General features: G+C 43.9%; 2 protein-coding genes across 2 annotated transcripts; both read left to right on the top strand.

Annotated features, from left to right (window-relative positions):
- Nucleotides 1–1,871: 1,871 nt before the first annotated feature.
- Nucleotides 1,872–4,505, top strand: rpain (RPA interacting protein). The gene is made up of 7 exons (XM_079232570.1): nucleotides 1,872–2,038; nucleotides 2,857–3,048; nucleotides 3,275–3,347; nucleotides 3,538–3,649; nucleotides 3,869–3,932; nucleotides 4,047–4,187; nucleotides 4,420–4,505. The coding sequence occupies exons 1-7, from the start codon at nucleotides 1,967–1,969 to the stop codon at nucleotides 4,447–4,449; spliced, it is 684 nt and encodes a 227-aa protein (XP_079088696.1). The 5' UTR covers nucleotides 1,872–1,966; the 3' UTR covers nucleotides 4,450–4,505.
- A 1,051-nt stretch (nucleotides 4,506–5,556) lies between these two features.
- Nucleotides 5,557–15,677, top strand: LOC306749353 (26S proteasome non-ATPase regulatory subunit 11A). Its single transcript, XM_079232633.1, has 13 exons — nucleotides 5,557–5,650; nucleotides 6,349–6,450; nucleotides 8,069–8,265; nucleotides 9,957–10,014; nucleotides 10,220–10,414; nucleotides 10,518–10,662; nucleotides 10,838–10,898; nucleotides 11,904–11,966; nucleotides 12,115–12,240; nucleotides 12,945–12,980; nucleotides 13,099–13,150; nucleotides 13,304–13,447; nucleotides 14,689–15,677. Exons 1-12 carry the CDS (start codon nucleotides 5,560–5,562, stop codon nucleotides 13,444–13,446), a joined length of 1,269 nt encoding a protein of 422 aa, XP_079088759.1. The 5' UTR covers nucleotides 5,557–5,559; the 3' UTR covers nucleotide 13,447; nucleotides 14,689–15,677.
- The last annotated feature ends 471 nt before the right edge of the window (nucleotides 15,678–16,148 follow it).

The following is a 16,148-nucleotide window of genomic DNA, read 5'->3' as shown; positions in this document are numbered from 1 at the left end:
GAATTCCGATACGTTTGGTCCGTTTGTGAGCGCGAGCTACTCTCTCTCAAAGAATAGAAACCAGAGGAGCGTGACGTCATCGAGTATTAAGGCCCGAACCCTCAAACCCTGAACCCTCAGGGACTTACTGACGATGAATGGCACAGCACTTTGCTGCAACATATCACGTGACTGTGACTATGAAACAAAATATTTAATTTATACTTTTTACTCCCTGATTTGAACGTCTTACAGGTTCTTTCTTCACGAGATGAGACGTTATTTTAAATAATGTATTTACTCGTTTTTGTCAAAAGCTTCAATAACTAAATGAAATGTTGGATGAATAAATCTGTGTTATACATATATGTGTAATTTCTGCATGCATTCCTCTGATTCCATGTGTTTTCTTGTTCCATCTTTAATCCTTAATGTTGTTGTGTAAATGTTATTAATCGGGCTGAACATCCACGTGCCTCTTTGTTTACCGGTTACCTTTTTTTACGTCTCCATTCTTCCATTGGTAACTACATGTTTAACGTCACATTGCAATGAATTGTGGGTAATTCCCTTGGGCAAAGCTGGCATCTAATGCTGACTTACGGAAAGGGTTCATGAAGGACTCAAAATGTCTGTCCATTGACGATGGCTGTGTCCGACATGCTATTTAGTACGCAAAAATAGGACGTGAGATTTTATGTGTCCACATTTTGTCTATTAAACCAATAGTTACATACTATTTCCGGTGAAATATCACACGCACACTGGACACTTGAGCACGATATATCCCACAATGCTATGCTTTAGTAGCAGACAGTTATTTTACGTCAATAACATGAACACTTTTAATTGTAGATGTGAGATTTCACTTTGCTAATATATATATATATATATTTTTTGACTTAAATCAGACTTTATGATTTTCACAAATCACTTGGTGACATAAGGTTTATCACGGGTTGCCGTGGTTACACGTGGACGCTCTCAGTAGGCGACGTGGTTATTACAGTTCAGCGCGTTCGAAAAAAGATAGTTATGATTGTTTATTCACGTAAAAGTATGTTGAGCGATAGTACACACAATGTGGTGAATTGTATGCAGATTGTGGACGCTGCAATTTGTCTATGGAGCAGTTCCACACTTTACTTGATGACATCACGAATATGAGTTTTTAGCGCTCTAGTTTTGGGATTTGGGAGAGAGTTGTTCATGTTTGCCCAATTTTTTTTTTTACTGTTTTGGACTATAATCACGCATAAGAATTTAGAAAATGGGCGTTGTTCCCCTTTTAAAGTTTGCTTCAGCAACCTTTGAATGTTCAGTAGCCCACATGGACTTCCTGTTATTGTTAGACCACGTTTATTTTGCAGTGGGATCACAAATTGAGCAAATAATCATTTCACTCCGGGAGACAAAATGTGACGTTTTAATATATTTGAGCAGGCACTGAAACAACTTTAGTTAATTTGTAATCAACATTAAATGAATCAGTGATTGCAAACAGCAATATTTGTATAAAACATGGACGCAAGGTTAACAGAGGTAGTTGTGTGTGTATATATAAATATATATTTAACACAACTATCTCTGGATTAAGTATTATCTAAAAGCTGATTCCATATATTTTAGACACGGTGTGTGATCACTTTCAGGCCTACACAACAATTTATGAACATTATTAATAATTATTTCACCATAATGCCATTCCTAGCTTTGAAACCGAAGGAATCAAATCCACACAGGAAAAGAAAAAGACTATTTTCACTCTTGAGGCAAATCTAAAATCAAAAATTGTCTCTGAATCCAGGGGAACTATTTTTCACAACAGCAGAGAACTACAAGACCCATCATGCAATGCAACGCAGCGCACGTCAGGTTCCGGGTCACGGGGTTAAAACGCTGAAATGTTTTGGTTTTAGAAGTCTCCCCCAGTTTTAGCCAGTATTTGTTCTTTTATGTCACTTTATCCTCGCTCGTGGCATCAAAGATGGATGCTCTGCACAGACACCGCTCTCTTTATAAAGGAACCACTCCGCCATGGAAGGAAACGTACCGCCAGGTGAGAAACACAGCTGGCGAATGTTAACTTGTCAGCTAGCTAGCGAGCTAACTAATGGCTGACAGCTAGCTAGCTGTATCTGTACATATAGGATACTAGCTGTATGCGTACATATACTAAGCCAGCTGTATGTGTATATATACTAAGCTAGCTGTATGTGTATATATAGTGGCTGTATGTGTATATATACTAAGCTAGCTGTATGTGTGTATATATATACTAAGCTAGCTGTATGTGTATATATACTAGCTGTATGTGTATATATAGTAGCTGTATGTGTACATATACTAGCTGTATGTGTAAATATACTAAGCTAGCTGTATGTGTATATATATATATATATATATATATATATATATATATATATAGTAGCTGTATGTGTATATATACTAAGCTAGCTGTGTGTGTATATATAGTAGCTGTATGTGTAAATATACTAAGCTAGCTCTATGTGTACATATACTAAGCTAGCTGTATGCGTACATATACTAGCTGTATGTGTGTACATATACTAGCTGTATGTGTGTACATATACTAGCTGTATGCGTACATATACTAGCTGTAGTGTACATATACTAGTTAGCTGTAGTGTACATATACTAGTTAGCTGTATGCGTACATATACTAGTTAGCTGTATGCGTACATATACTAGCTGTATGTGTACAGCTGTGTGTGTGTGTGTGTGTGTGTGTGTGTGTGTGTGTGTGTGTGTACATATACTAGCTGTATGTGTACATATACTAGCGCCGCTGCGGCTTTCCAGTTTAACACCCTTCTATATTTGTGTTTTTTTTTTCTCTTCCTCTGTGTTTCGTAGCGCTGTGTGGACAGACTGAAAAACAGCCGGACGAGGCTGCTGGATAGATATCGACAGACGGGGGAGAGTCCGCAGCGGAGCGGCGGCGGGGCCTCCGTCATCGTCCAGGAGGTGATGGAGGAGGAGTGGAGCGCCCTGCAGTCCGAGGACCGCAGGCTGCCCTCGCTGTGGGGGCCGGAGGGCATGGCAGAGGTCGGTTACTCTTTTCCTCCTCCCTAACGAGGTACACTATACTCCTGGGTATCTGTTTCTCTTTCCCTGGGTCCTCTGGGTCTCCTTCTGCTCTTTGCTCTCAGGGAGAGCTCACCTCTGCCCTTTTAAGAAAAAATTATGTCAAAATAAGTCTTTCTTCACATGAAATCAGTCCGCTTGTTTTGAGTTCCATAACCAAGTCTTCTGTCTTTTCTCCCACAAGCAGATGTTCAGTGTCATGAAGGAATACGATGAGCTGGCTGTACTGGAAGAAATCCAACAGGAGCTGCTGTCTCATGGTACTACGTTTTCCATAATTCAAATCGCCCTGTTTATTGTTATTTTTCTTTGATCCAAACTCGTGACTGTAGATATTCAAACAAATACTGCAGAGCAAAGTGACTCTACGTCTGCAGCAGTGTTGATATGTCTGCCGATGCACTGTAAAAATAAAACTGTTGACTTTGTGTTCTTTTCTCTGTGCCCCAGAAATGTCTATTATTGAAGAGTACGAGAGGAACCTGCAGTTTGAGCAGCAGTACATATCGTCTGTTGTGGAGGCGATGGAGGACGTGTATATTATTTGCCCCATATGTCACATGTGAGTCTGAGGGATGGTGTGTAGTTTCCCATATTTTCAACAACTAATCTTAAGTTGCACAAACACAACCAGTTTAAAACCAGTTGTGGACAGGCATCTCTTCATATTTTTTTTCTCTCTTCCATAAATTGTTGAGGCAAACATATAGAAATCTGTCACTGCTGGCTTATGCCACGAGCATGAGTTGATAACGACACATATTTATGATTTGTCTCACAGGAACAACTTGGACGTCAACAGCCATTTCATCTCCTGCCTCTGTGGACTGTACATTAACACTAAGGTGTGTTTGTTTGTTACGCTTTGTGCTATCATATCAGGACATGTATGACAGAAGTTGGCCAAGAATCGGCTCGTTTCTTAAAGTTTTCTTCATTCAACGGCTTTCCGTCTTCAGAAACGGAACGTGACCCCCGATGTCCTGAGGAGTCTCCTGGAGGCCAGGGTGTCGGAGCACATGGAGGACTGTCTCCACAACCCTGTTTTCTCCGTAGCTCCCAACATGGACTGCTGCCCCAATCTCATGATGAGCTGCAAGGTACGGCCCAGTCATAAGTTTCAGGAAGGTAGCACCTTCTTTTTTCTTATAGGCCTTTTTGTTTCCTTTGTTACTATTGCGCATGTGCTGGCATGTTGCTCACATATGTTCTCTGCTCCTCGACCGACCCGGTTTCCCTCATGGGGGAAATAACAACAATAACGTTAGCATCCCTTGTGACTGATGGATTATTTTCCGTCACAATATAACTGTTTGTTTTCTGTGCTTTCAGGTTTGTGACCACCTGTCCATTGTCCTGTGAAAGCAGACGCGGCTGTTAGGACGGACTTAACTCATGATATTTGATTTTATCATTTAGTTCTCTATATGTTTTGTGAAATAAATACTATTTTTGCTAAAATATTTAATGTGTTTGTCTTACTTTATTTTACTGTATGCTCCCAATTTTCTGGAGTCTGACCTGTAACTCTAGCATTGTCCCAGTAACCACCTATGTGACGGAGTCAACTGTCCAGCCCTGAAAACACAAAGCTTATATTGTAGTGCATACTAAAATGGATTTTTTTAAACATTAAACATTTATCTATATCAGTCTGGTAGACATTTCCCTGTGTTTGTTTTGGCTCCACGGACTGACTTTCACACCAATACTCAGGGATTGGAGGTCAATTCTTCTGCAGCTCCAAAATCCACTCTGTAAATAATGCATCCACACTTTTTCTTCTGTCTGATCAAATAGTGTTACTGGCACACATCAGAATCAGAACCATTTATTGCCATGTATGTTTACAGATACAAGGAATTGGTCCTGGTGGGAGGTGCATAACATTTATGACCACTTGGGCTTGGTTTGACACGCTTGCATGTATAATTCTAAAGCACAATAACTGTCTGAAATGCAATTCTTGAGGACGAGGAATATTCACCTGTGGAAATAAGGATAAAGGTAAACGTCTAGACTAACATTATTATGGTTATATGCTATTTATTTTTTTTAAATCAACTTATGGATAATATAGTAGTGGAATACTGCGGTATTTTCTCAGGCGGTTATTGGACGGTGAAAATCTCCTACAGTTACAACCTGAGTGGAAATAATTATGGGTTAATTGTGGAAACCCTGCAAATTGCTGGCTGATCGGATCAATAACGTAAAATACAACATTCATTACTCTACGTATTCACAAGCTATAACTGGTTTATCAATTATGACACATGATATATTAATAAACCAAATAGTTCAGAAGTCCCAATATTTTTTGTAAAGGTTATTTCTTTTACCTGCACTTCTTGGCATGCAGTACTCCTCCATCACCGCTGGGGGGCGCCATTGCCCCGACCGCGTTGAACGATCTGACCGGAAAACAACTAGGCAGAGCGGACTTCGGAGCGGCAGGCAGGCAGAGGAAAGATGGCAGCCGCGGCAGTGGCTGAGTTTCAGAGAGCACAGTCTCTTCTTGGAACGGACCGGAATGCCTCTATCGATATCTTACACTCTATAGGTGAATATAATCGGCACAACACAACGCGACACTAGCGAGAAAAACAACAACCACGCGCCCCAAAAAACACGGACTACGCACCCGTCCATCAAGCGTGGAGCAGCGCGAGCTAGCCGGCTGGCAGAAGCGAGCTACGCCTGCTAGCTAGCCTCCTTTCTGCGCAGTGAGTCAGCAGCAGCGGGCTAGCCGGCTAGCTTCGCCAGACGAGCTAACGTTAGCTTCCCCGACTCATTCATTTGACGGTTACCTGCTTGACGGCGGGCTCGCGACACGCTCGCGCGCAGCCAGCAGCGACGGTTGGTGGCGGTTACTCGCCTTGTCAGACGTCAGGCCGACGCGGGGACGAGTGTGGAGCGGGCTGGACTCCCGGTAACACCGCAGACTTTTGTCCCAGCCGTGTTGTCAGTTTGTGCTCATGACGCCGCACGACGCTTGTGTGTCGACTGGTAAAGCGCAGCTATGTAGCTGTCATGGTCGCTTATTGTTTGATATGACGGCTCCGACGTGTCGCAGCCTCTCGAGCCGCTCAGCCCGCGCGACCCCGGGATACATAACGGGGCTCTGGATACAGGAGGACGGGGAGGAACGACAGCGGGGGTTTCATGTCAATACGGATCCAATTACATCGTGTGTGTGTGTGTGTGTGTGTGTGTGTGTGTGTGTGTGTGTGTGTGTGTGTGTGTGTGTGTGTTTTGTAGTGAAGCGGGACATCCAGGAGAGCGATGAGGAGGCGGTGCGCGTTAAAGAGCAGAGCATCCTGGAGCTGGGAGGCCTGCTGGCCAAGACGGGACAGGCTGCAGGTAACGGGAAAGATGGATGATCATGATTTGGACACACACACTTGGACAGACAGACACACACACTTTGACACACACACACTTGGAACACACTTGTACACGCACACACACTTGTACACACACATGCGCGCACACACACACACACACACACACACACACACACACACACACACACACACACACACACACAGCTTGCTTTAGTTATGCCACACTGTGTCACTACAGTTTTCCCAGCCACACCTGTGGTAGTTTTTGGTCCAAATTGGATTGTTTTACTAATCCTAATTAACTAGATAGCCACCTGTAATGTTCTTTACTGCAATATAAAAGATTCTGTTAAATGTATGAAGGTTTGTCTTTCATCAGCTATACTATTTAGAATCGGGAGTGTTTATATATTGTTTGCGTTCACCATCCATTTCCTACCTCATATCTATCCGACAGAACGGAATACGTTACCCTGGGAAAAGCAAAATCATACACCCACAACGTCACCTGCGGTGTGCCCCAGGGCTCAGTGCTGGGCCCCACTCTCTTCACCCTCTATCTGCTTCCCCTGGGTAATGTAATCAGCAGGCATGGGGTATCCTATCACTGCTATGCTGATGACACACAGCTCTATATGAGGACAACCCCCACTTCTTCTGATTCCCACTCTATGTCCACACTCACCTCCTGCCTAGAGGACATAGAGACGTGGATGAAACTCAATTTTCTTCAGCTAAACAGTTCAAAAACAGAAGCAATCCTAGTTGGCACACCACATCAGCTCCGCTCCTCCACCATCACCTGTATCACCTTCTCGGGTCAAAACGTCCCTCTCTCCACATCTGTCACCAACCTTGGTGTTAAAATGGACCCCAATCTCACTTTTGACACCCACATCAAACACCTCTGCAAGACAGCTTTCTATCACCTCAGGAACATCGCCAAACTCCGTCCAACACTCACCCTGACAGATGCAGAGACACTTGTCCACGCCTTTGTATCGTCCAGGCTGGATTACTGTAATGCTCTCGTCACCGGAATCTCTAACAGGAACATCCAGAGACTACAACATATTCAAAACAGCGCTGCCAGGATCCTGCTAAGAGTCCGCAAATACGACCACATCACCCCCGTTCTGAAATCACTACACTGGCTCCCCATCCCGCACAGAATTGAGTATAAGCTCTCCCTCCTCACTCATCAGTGCATTCACGGACATGCCCCCCAATACCTAAAAGAACTGCTCACCCCCCAGACCTCCTCATTCAACCTCCGTTCTGCAAACAAAAATACCCTCCAAGTCCCCAGAACCAAGCTCCGCACTATGGGCGATCGGGCCTTTTCCTCTGCAGCTCCGAGGCTGTGGAATTCCCTCCTCGACCATCTGAGGGCCCCACAGACTGCAGAGGCTTTTAAACGTGACCTAAAAACTCATCTTTTTAAGAAAGCGTACTGCTAAAATATCTTTTATGGGCTTTGCTTTTAGATATATCTTAAAAATGTTCATGTTTTATTCTGTTCTGTAGCACTTTGAGATTGTTTAAATATAAAGTGCATTACAAATGCAATTTATTATTATTATTATTACCCCTTGGTACTCGTGTGCAGTACTTCTTTCACTCTCTCGCCTCAGAGCTCGGGGGTCTGCTGAAGTACGTGCGGCCCTTCCTCAACTCCATCTCCAAGGCCAAGGCAGCCCGGCTGGTCCGCTCCCTGCTGGACATGTTCCTGGACATGGAGGCCGCCACGGGCCAGGAGGTGGAGCTCTGCCTGGAGTGCATAGAGTGGGCCAAGGTGGAGAAGAGGACCTTCCTCCGACAGGGGCTGGAGGTGAGACTTTCGGAGGTGGTGGTCTGCTCGGCCTCTGGAGCGGCTCTGCTTTTCTCGTTTTGTTTGGGCGAGTGAAAACCGGCCATTCGTACGCAAGATATGGCACCAGATAGCTGCGACAAGATGCCGGATGTTGTGGGTTGGATTGTCGCCCCTTGTCCGGCAGCCCAAACAGACAGGCCACCTCAAGATGAGGATCAACTTGTTCGGAGGCTGTCTGGTTTAGTTATCCATGTAAAAACAACTCCTAAACACTCGCTGACTAACCGGAAGAATCTTCTTTATTTTGCCAATTGACCCCTCTCACATTAACATTGACCTAAGCTAACATTAGCAGAGTACGTGAGCACATCATTAACTATGCTACAGGGATCATTACATTAGTAATTGTCTATGTCTTCAAGGGAGTGCAGTTGGTGACAGTGTGGGCTCAGTGGTAGGGAAAGGGGTCAATCGTGTAGTATTTCTGGGATACTGTCAAAGGATGTGATCAGCAGCTGAACTTGATACGACGAACAAACGGCGCCCAGCTCACGCCAAACATGAAGACTATCAAAGTGCTCATTTATGTCCTAAAGAAAGTCCGACCTGCTATATTTTATATCTTACACTTCTCTGGTTATTGGTTGTAAATAGGGGTGGGGGGGAAAATATTACTATTATAGCATAGTATCGTGATGTTTTGCGTGCCGATATTGTATCGATCTTTTATTATATCAATTATAAACCTTTTGGTCCTAGAATAATGCAATGAATTGCTTTTTCAGTCCCCTCGATGGTGCTGTGGGGTTTTGTGGTGAGGTCAGCAGAGGTCCCGGGTCAGAGTGATCGGTAGGAAGTCAAAACAAAAATGGAGACATCGGAGAAAGAAATTAGAAATGCGCTGTCCGTGTTTAAATCAAACGTCTGGACTTCCTGTCACTCGAAGCGCCGCTGCTCGCCCAGCTGTTACACGACACACAGGACAGCACAGCGCTGGTCAAAGATTAAAAAAAAGAAGCAGAAATCAAACTGGTACTGGTCCTCTAGCAGCGCTGGAAGCGACTGTCATCATGACGTCGGTGAAATTCACCGAGCTGTGTGCGCCTACGGATAATATTATGAACCCAGACACGAGGGAGTTTGATGTTCCGACGTTTAAGGGATTTCCGCAACAAATATAAAGCCAAAATAGTGGTTATCTCCATGGTGGAGGGCGGAAATGATAACTGTTTATACGGAGATAAGCCGATACGCCCTGTAGACTGTAATACAAACAGTTCAGTTTGTCAGGTGCAACATTTATCACAGTGTTGGTCAGTTTGTCCCATTTTGCTGTAATAAAAATGATTGAAGTGAGATGAACAGACTGAAAACGTAATCTTATTAGATCAAATATGTTGACAAAGTTTTCCTTTGGGGATAATTTGCGTTTGAAAAAAGGTGATGGCGATTCCCACTCCTTGTTGTAAAGGAAAAAAAAACATCCATAGTTGCTGTTTAAAAAACACTTTATTAATTAGTTTTAACAATGAACTATTCCTGGAAAAAATAAGCACCCTTACCTGCGTGTGCAACGTTTGTTTTCCAGCTGCCAGAAGGTTGTTCAGACGACATGTATACATTTGTTATTTATGGGCAGACCCACAAACTGACGAGTCGTCTGTCCACCCAGACACTGATCTATCAAATAAAATGTCTTCTCTCCTCAGGCTCGTCTCATCTCGCTGTACTTCGACACAAAGTGCTACCAGGAGGCGCTACAACTTGGTGAGTGTTGAGGCTCCTGGAGTCGTTGTTTTTCAGTCCCTTCGGAACAAAAAGAAACCTTGTGTTTAAAACTTAAATAAAAGGGCAATGGAGGCTGTTTGAGAAAGACATTTCTTTTGCAGTTCTCTTTTATATCAGGGGGATGTGTATTTATTTAGTGAGCGTACTGAAGGCATTGCGTCGTCTCTTCATTTCTTTTCCACAGGCACCCAGTTGCTGCAGGAGCTGAAGAAGATGGACGACAAGGCCCTGCTGGTGGAGGTGCAGCTGCTGGAGAGCAAGACGTACCACGGGCTGAGCAACCTGACCAAGGCCCACGCCGCCCTCACCTCGGCCCGGACCACCGCCAACGCCATCTACTGCGCGCCCAAACTACAGGCGGCTTTAGACATGCAGTCAGGTACAGACACCCTGTTAGGGATCTGTTGCTAAGCTGCAGGAGAAAGCTGCTCTTTCCTGTTGCAGGTAACCTGACGTGTGTGTGTGTGTGTGTGTGTTTCCAGGGATCATTCACGCGGCGGAGGACAAGGACTGGAAGACGGCTTACTCCTACTTCTACGAGGCCTTTGAGGGCTACGACTCCATCGACAGCCCTCGAGCCATCACAGCCCTCAAATACATGCTGCTCTGCAAAATCATGCTCAACTTGTAAGTGGTACAACAATCAAATGTCACCACCGCGATCACGTCCAAACAGTTTGCAGCCGCTATTCATGGCATATCTGTGTTTTAAAGAGTCAGTGAGAGACCTACCACTTCCAAAGTATGTTTTTTTTTTTTTGGTCCTGTTGTGTCTGATTATTATTATTGTTTTCTGTTTCAGGCCAGAGGATGTCTACTCCCTCATCAGTGGCAAGCTAGCTCTGCGGCACGCTGGCAGACAGGTAGCATTTTAACTTCCCTATAAAACCTTTGATTCAAATTTAAACTGTTTGCAATAAAAAAACTCACCTGAAAGACAACCGCCCCCCGTGTGGAGGGAGGTGTCTTTTGTTGCCTTTTTTCAAAACCGAAAGCAAACATCGGTGCAAATGTGATTATTGCCAAGACATTGTTAGGCAAACTTACTACTTTAGCGTGTTAGTCTCGTCATTTTCCAAGGCCAGTCATTTAACAAAATACAGTAATGTGTGGGGTTACATTTTATGTAAGAAAAGAAAAGCCTGCTCATGAGTAGGGTTGGGTACCGAGACACGTCTGGTACCTACCGGACCGAAAAGCAACGCAGATTTCGGTGGTCCAGTAAAGCAGCAGTTTGGAGAATCCGACGGTTTCTGAGTTCTGTTGTTGCACACGGTCCCATCAGGCCTGCTTGTGTCTGTTCTTTTTTTAAATATATATTTTTATAGTTTGAAGTTAAAAGGTTTGAAGCTGCAGTTTGAAGACAAGTGTTTTGTATGTATTTATTTATTTATATTTATAGTATACTTTAAAAGGTTTATATATTGTTCAATTTGAAGAAAGAAAATTGCCTTGGCAATAAAAAAGTATTGGTTTAGACACCATTTAGGCACCGGTATCAGTTTAGCATCGGTATCCGAAAAAACCCAAACGATACCCATCCCTACCCATGAGGAGCACAACCAATCAAAAGTGCTGGCTGCTCCGAGAGTTTGAGCTAACGGTAGCGGCTCTGTGCTGCTGTAACCACTCTGGGGAAGTTTACACTGACCCGGGTCTGAGTCTGGCAGCTTTAGGCTCAACTAAAAAGGCCGAGATGTGGTTTAGAACCAGCTAGCTTAATTAGCAGCAACAGTCACTAAGGGGGCATTAAAAGTTAGATTGAATATGATGAGATGGATGGCTGTCCCTGGATATACTGTATTTATATAATAGCATATTTAGGATGTATGTACCCGTAACCTTTCGTTTATGTTCTGTTTCTGCAGACTGACTCGCTGAAAAGTGTTGCACAAGCCAGCAAGAACCGGTCGCTGGCAGACTTTGAAAAGGTTTGTGTCCAGTTTTCATGTTGTTTGTGGACTTCTTTTAGGCTGTTAAGTGTTTATATGTTCCATAACAACGTCATTAATGAAACTGACGTCTTACTGTCTGCCTTTTTGTGTGATTCAAATGTCCGTTTCCCACATTTCCCCCAAGGCGCTAACAGAGTACAAAGCGGAGCTGAGGGACGACCCCATCATCAGCGACCATCTGACCTCGCTGTACGACAACCTGCTGGAGCAGAACCTCATCAGGGTCATCGAGCCGTTCTCCAGGGTCCAGGTAGTCCTCTACGTCTGTTCATCAACAGGATGCATGGAGCATTTGTTCAGTGCCCAGAAATCAATCTGAAAGTTTGATCACATCAAAAAAAATGTTTTTGCAGAAAAAGCAGGCATGACTGGACAAAGTTAGGAATTAAAAATAAATAATTAGGCCTGTTAGAATATCTGCTTTAGATGGATGATATATTGCCCCAGAAATAATTGCGTTAAACAATATGTTTGGAGACCATTTTAGGCCACTGATGATAATATAATAGCATAATAATGCAAGTACACACTTTTTAACTAAAGACATTCAGACATTGTAAATGGAATGTGAGCATTAAAATATCCTAAATAAATATAATAATACCACATATCCAAAATAATGCTTTCAATAAAAAAATCCTCATGTTGACTAAAAGTTTGCTGTCATTCTTATGCAAACAAAAAAAAGACAAACCGGCAATATTGAGATCAGGTAAAACAACAAAATTGGTCATGACGAGTCTACAAAACGTTAAAATAATCATGGTCATGTCCTTATATCGTACGATAAGTCAATACAGTAGTTATTGTGACAGGTCTAGACATAATCAATGCATAATGCACCACAAAGGTTAATTAAGACTAAATATACTCAGTAATATTCAGTACACCAAGAGTATGAATATACCTCCAGTACACTTTACTCATTCTGCTCGTCCTTCCTTCCTCCGACAGATGGCACACATCTCCTCCCTCATCAAACTATCCGAGGTACGCTCATCCTCATCTTCATCAGTGTTCCTCTTGAGACTTTATGGTTCAACATTTGTCTCCTTTATGCTTTTTGACGGTAAAAGATCCCCTCGGTCTGATTGCGTGTGTTTTGCAGGGAGACGTGGAGAGGAAACTATCGCAGATGATCCTGGACGAGAAGTTTCACGGTAAGCGTCTGCAGCTAAATATTAGTTATCGTTTCCAGCAGAGGAGTCCAGGTCACGGCCTCTCTTTTTTTACCCGGGGGAAATCAGCTGAACTAAACCGACATTCCTCCAACAGCGTTTTTACCGTCCTTCTCTCTCTGTTGCCATGAGCAGGAATCCTGGACCAAGGCGAAGGCGTTCTGATCGTCTTCGACGAGCCGGCGGTGGACAAGACGTACGAGGCGGCGCTGGAGACGATCCAGAACATGAGCAAGGTGGTGGACTCGCTCTACAACAAAGCCAAGAAGCTGACATAAGGTCAGTACATCTGATGACGGGGGGCAAATTAGATTTATTTATTTATATATATATATATATATTAGGGGTGGGGGTAAAAATCGATTCAGCATAGTATCGCGCTACTTTGCGTGGCGATATTGTATCGATACACGGAAGCCAAGTATCGATCTTTTATTATATAAATTCTAAACCTTTTGGTCCAAAATCAATTGCTTTTCCAGTCCACTAGAGGGTGATGTGTTTTCTGGTGAGGTCAGCTGAGGTCCCGGATCGGCGTGATCCGTAGGATGGAAACAAAAATGGCGACACCGGAGAAAGAATTTAGAAATGCGCCGTACGTCTTGACTTCCTGCCGCTCGTAGCGCTGCTGCTGCACAGCTGTTGCTCGACACACAGGACAACACTCGCGACACAGCGCCGGTCAAAGACATAAAAAAAGCATGAATCAAACCGGCTGCTGGTGCTCTAGTAGGGCAGGAAGCGGCCGCCATTCAGACGCACTTCCCGGAGAAGTCGTTGAGATTCGCCGCGCTTTGTGCGCCTACGGATAATATTATGAACCCAGACACGAGGCCGTTTGATGCTCCGGCGTTTTGGGGATTTCCACAACAAGTATAAAGCAGAACTAGTGGTTATTTCCATGTTGGACGACGTAAATGAAAACTGTTTCCACGCACAGCGATAAGCCCCTCCCCCTCTCCGGCGCGAATGACGCGACTCTGACTGTAATACAAACAGTAATACAAGCAGTTCAGTTTGTCAGGTGCAACATTTATGTTGCTCAGTTTATCTGCTTGACAATCACATTTTGCTGCAATAAAAATGATTGAAGTATTTATTAAAGCATTTTAAATCAAAGGATGGTGCTAGTGGTGATCAATATTTTTCTTTTTGTCGACAATTCCCATGAAAAGACGGAAGCAGGCGATGAGTTGATTCTCCGTTATGTGAAAGTATTAAAACCAGTAAGAATAATATCCACGCTTGCGTGATGGCCTCGTTGCAGTCCGGGGTCGGGTACCGGTCACATTTAAACTGGTCCCGGTTACTGGGATCACTCCAGTTAGAGAGCCACGGTTTTAATAATGAATAATAATAATATCTATAACACCTCCCAGGATGTCTGAAGAGTATCACACCGTCCTGAGAGTAGCATCACTTTTCATCTAACGGTCAACAAGGTGAAGACTCGCCTTATGCTTTGAAACATTAGTCACATGTTGTCTTTAACCTTTATATCTCCATCTTTCTTTCTTCAGAGAGAGAGAACCCGTCGGGCCGGTCAGGACCTCTGGATGCTCGCTCACGTCGGCCCGGGAGGGACGAGGAGAGGACGAACACTTCAAGCGAGCGAATTAAAACCAGCCGACCAAACCGAAGACGCCCCCCAAACGCTCCTCCTCCTCTTCCTCCTCCTCGTCCTCCTCGACTCTCTGCCCCCTCCCCTTGTTCCTCGTCCCTCCCAATCAGATCAGGTTGATCCGACGTGGACACATGCCCCTCCCCTTCTCTGATCTTCTCCCACCTCGGTTGCTACTGTATGTCAAATTTGGACCCGCCCCCTCACCATTATTTTGTTCCTTCTTGTTTCTCTCTGCGCTGGCCATCAGGGAATCTTGTAAAATACCAATAAAAAATCCGTACACACTACTTACATGTATTATATATGGAAAAAGGAAGATGCTAGGCGCGGGTCGGCTGGTGCCCAAACTGAATGTGTAGGTCTTCTGACGGCACACAGATCACCCGGAGACTGGTTCCAGAAACCAGTGGCCATCAGAACCCCTCCGCCGCCTTCCACCCTTCCTCTGACCTCTGACCTCTGACCCCGCCCCCTCACTCACAAGGCATTCTGGAATTCGTGGACCACAAAGGGAATTTTCTCTCCAGTCCACACGGGACCACGCCACAAGAGAGGAGGACATTCACCCCTCACTTCCTGTTTGTACATAACATTGCCATCCCCTCCGATCCTCCAGGGCCTGATACCTGATATAGTCACATGTCCTCTGTTTTTTTTTTTTTAATAACAAAGCGTAAGAACAGAATACTGAGCTCTGCGCTCTGAGACGAGACGTCGGTCGAGCAGAAGAAGGAGAAGAAGAAGCAGCGGGTTTCGCTGAAGAAAATCAAGCTGTACATTTTTTGGGAACTTAATTTTTTGCAAGGACTTGAGGGTTTACCATATATGACATAGAGAAAGACAAATGCTACTACTACTACTACTAATAATAATAAAAAAATGTAAACCTGCAAGTTTGAGGTTGCTGGGAATGAAAATATGTTCCAGGTTTTTATTCCTGTGCAAAGTGCTTCAAATGCATTTCCTACTACACTTTAGACCAGAAGAGTGTGGAGTACAGCAACTCATCTGGGAAAAAATGAAATAACAATTAGATTAGGGAGATAAAAAAAACCTCCTCTCCATATATCATACATCAGCTGATCAGTACAGAGAGATGGAGGCAACCGAGGATAAAGTCTCTGTCCTAAACAATGTTACTAAACATGAACAACTCCCAAAATCCTGAAACTCAAACTGGTGTTCATAAAGTGCGGAGCTGCTCCATAAAGAATAGAGACATATTCTAGAGACCCTGAAGGCCATGGGGAACAGTTTCTGTTTCTCAGCTGAGAACGCTACATAAAGAAAGAAACGTTCAAGGTCTCATTCTTTGTTTATAGAGCAGCTCCAGACTTTATGCCTGATGATGTCATA

This window comes from Taurulus bubalis (assembly GCF_910589615.1).
Source record: "Taurulus bubalis genome assembly, chromosome: 17".
Taxonomy (NCBI): domain Eukaryota; kingdom Metazoa; phylum Chordata; class Actinopteri; order Perciformes; family Cottidae; genus Taurulus; species Taurulus bubalis.
This window is presented reverse-complemented; position numbering and strand designations above follow the sequence as displayed.

Excerpts from the sequence above, each read along its gene's own strand:
- LOC306749353 (XM_079232633.1), top strand. The coding sequence starts at position 5,560 with ATGGCAGCCGCGGCAGTGGCTGAGTTTCAGAGAGCACAGTCTCTTCTT. Across the intron at positions 8,266-9,956 it reads TCCTCCGACAGGGGCTGGAG|GCTCGTCTCATCTCGCTGTA; the intron begins GTGAGACTTTCG and ends TTCTCTCCTCAG. Across the intron at positions 10,015-10,219 it reads CCAGGAGGCGCTACAACTTG|GCACCCAGTTGCTGCAGGAG; the intron begins GTGAGTGTTGAG and ends TCTTTTCCACAG.
- rpain (XM_079232570.1), top strand. The coding sequence starts at position 1,967 with ATGGATGCTCTGCACAGACACCGCTCTCTTTATAAAGGAACCACTCCG. Across the intron at positions 2,039-2,856 it reads GGAAGGAAACGTACCGCCAG|CGCTGTGTGGACAGACTGAA; the intron begins GTGAGAAACACA and ends TGTGTTTCGTAG. Across the intron at positions 3,049-3,274 it reads GGCCGGAGGGCATGGCAGAG|ATGTTCAGTGTCATGAAGGA; the intron begins GTCGGTTACTCT and ends TCCCACAAGCAG.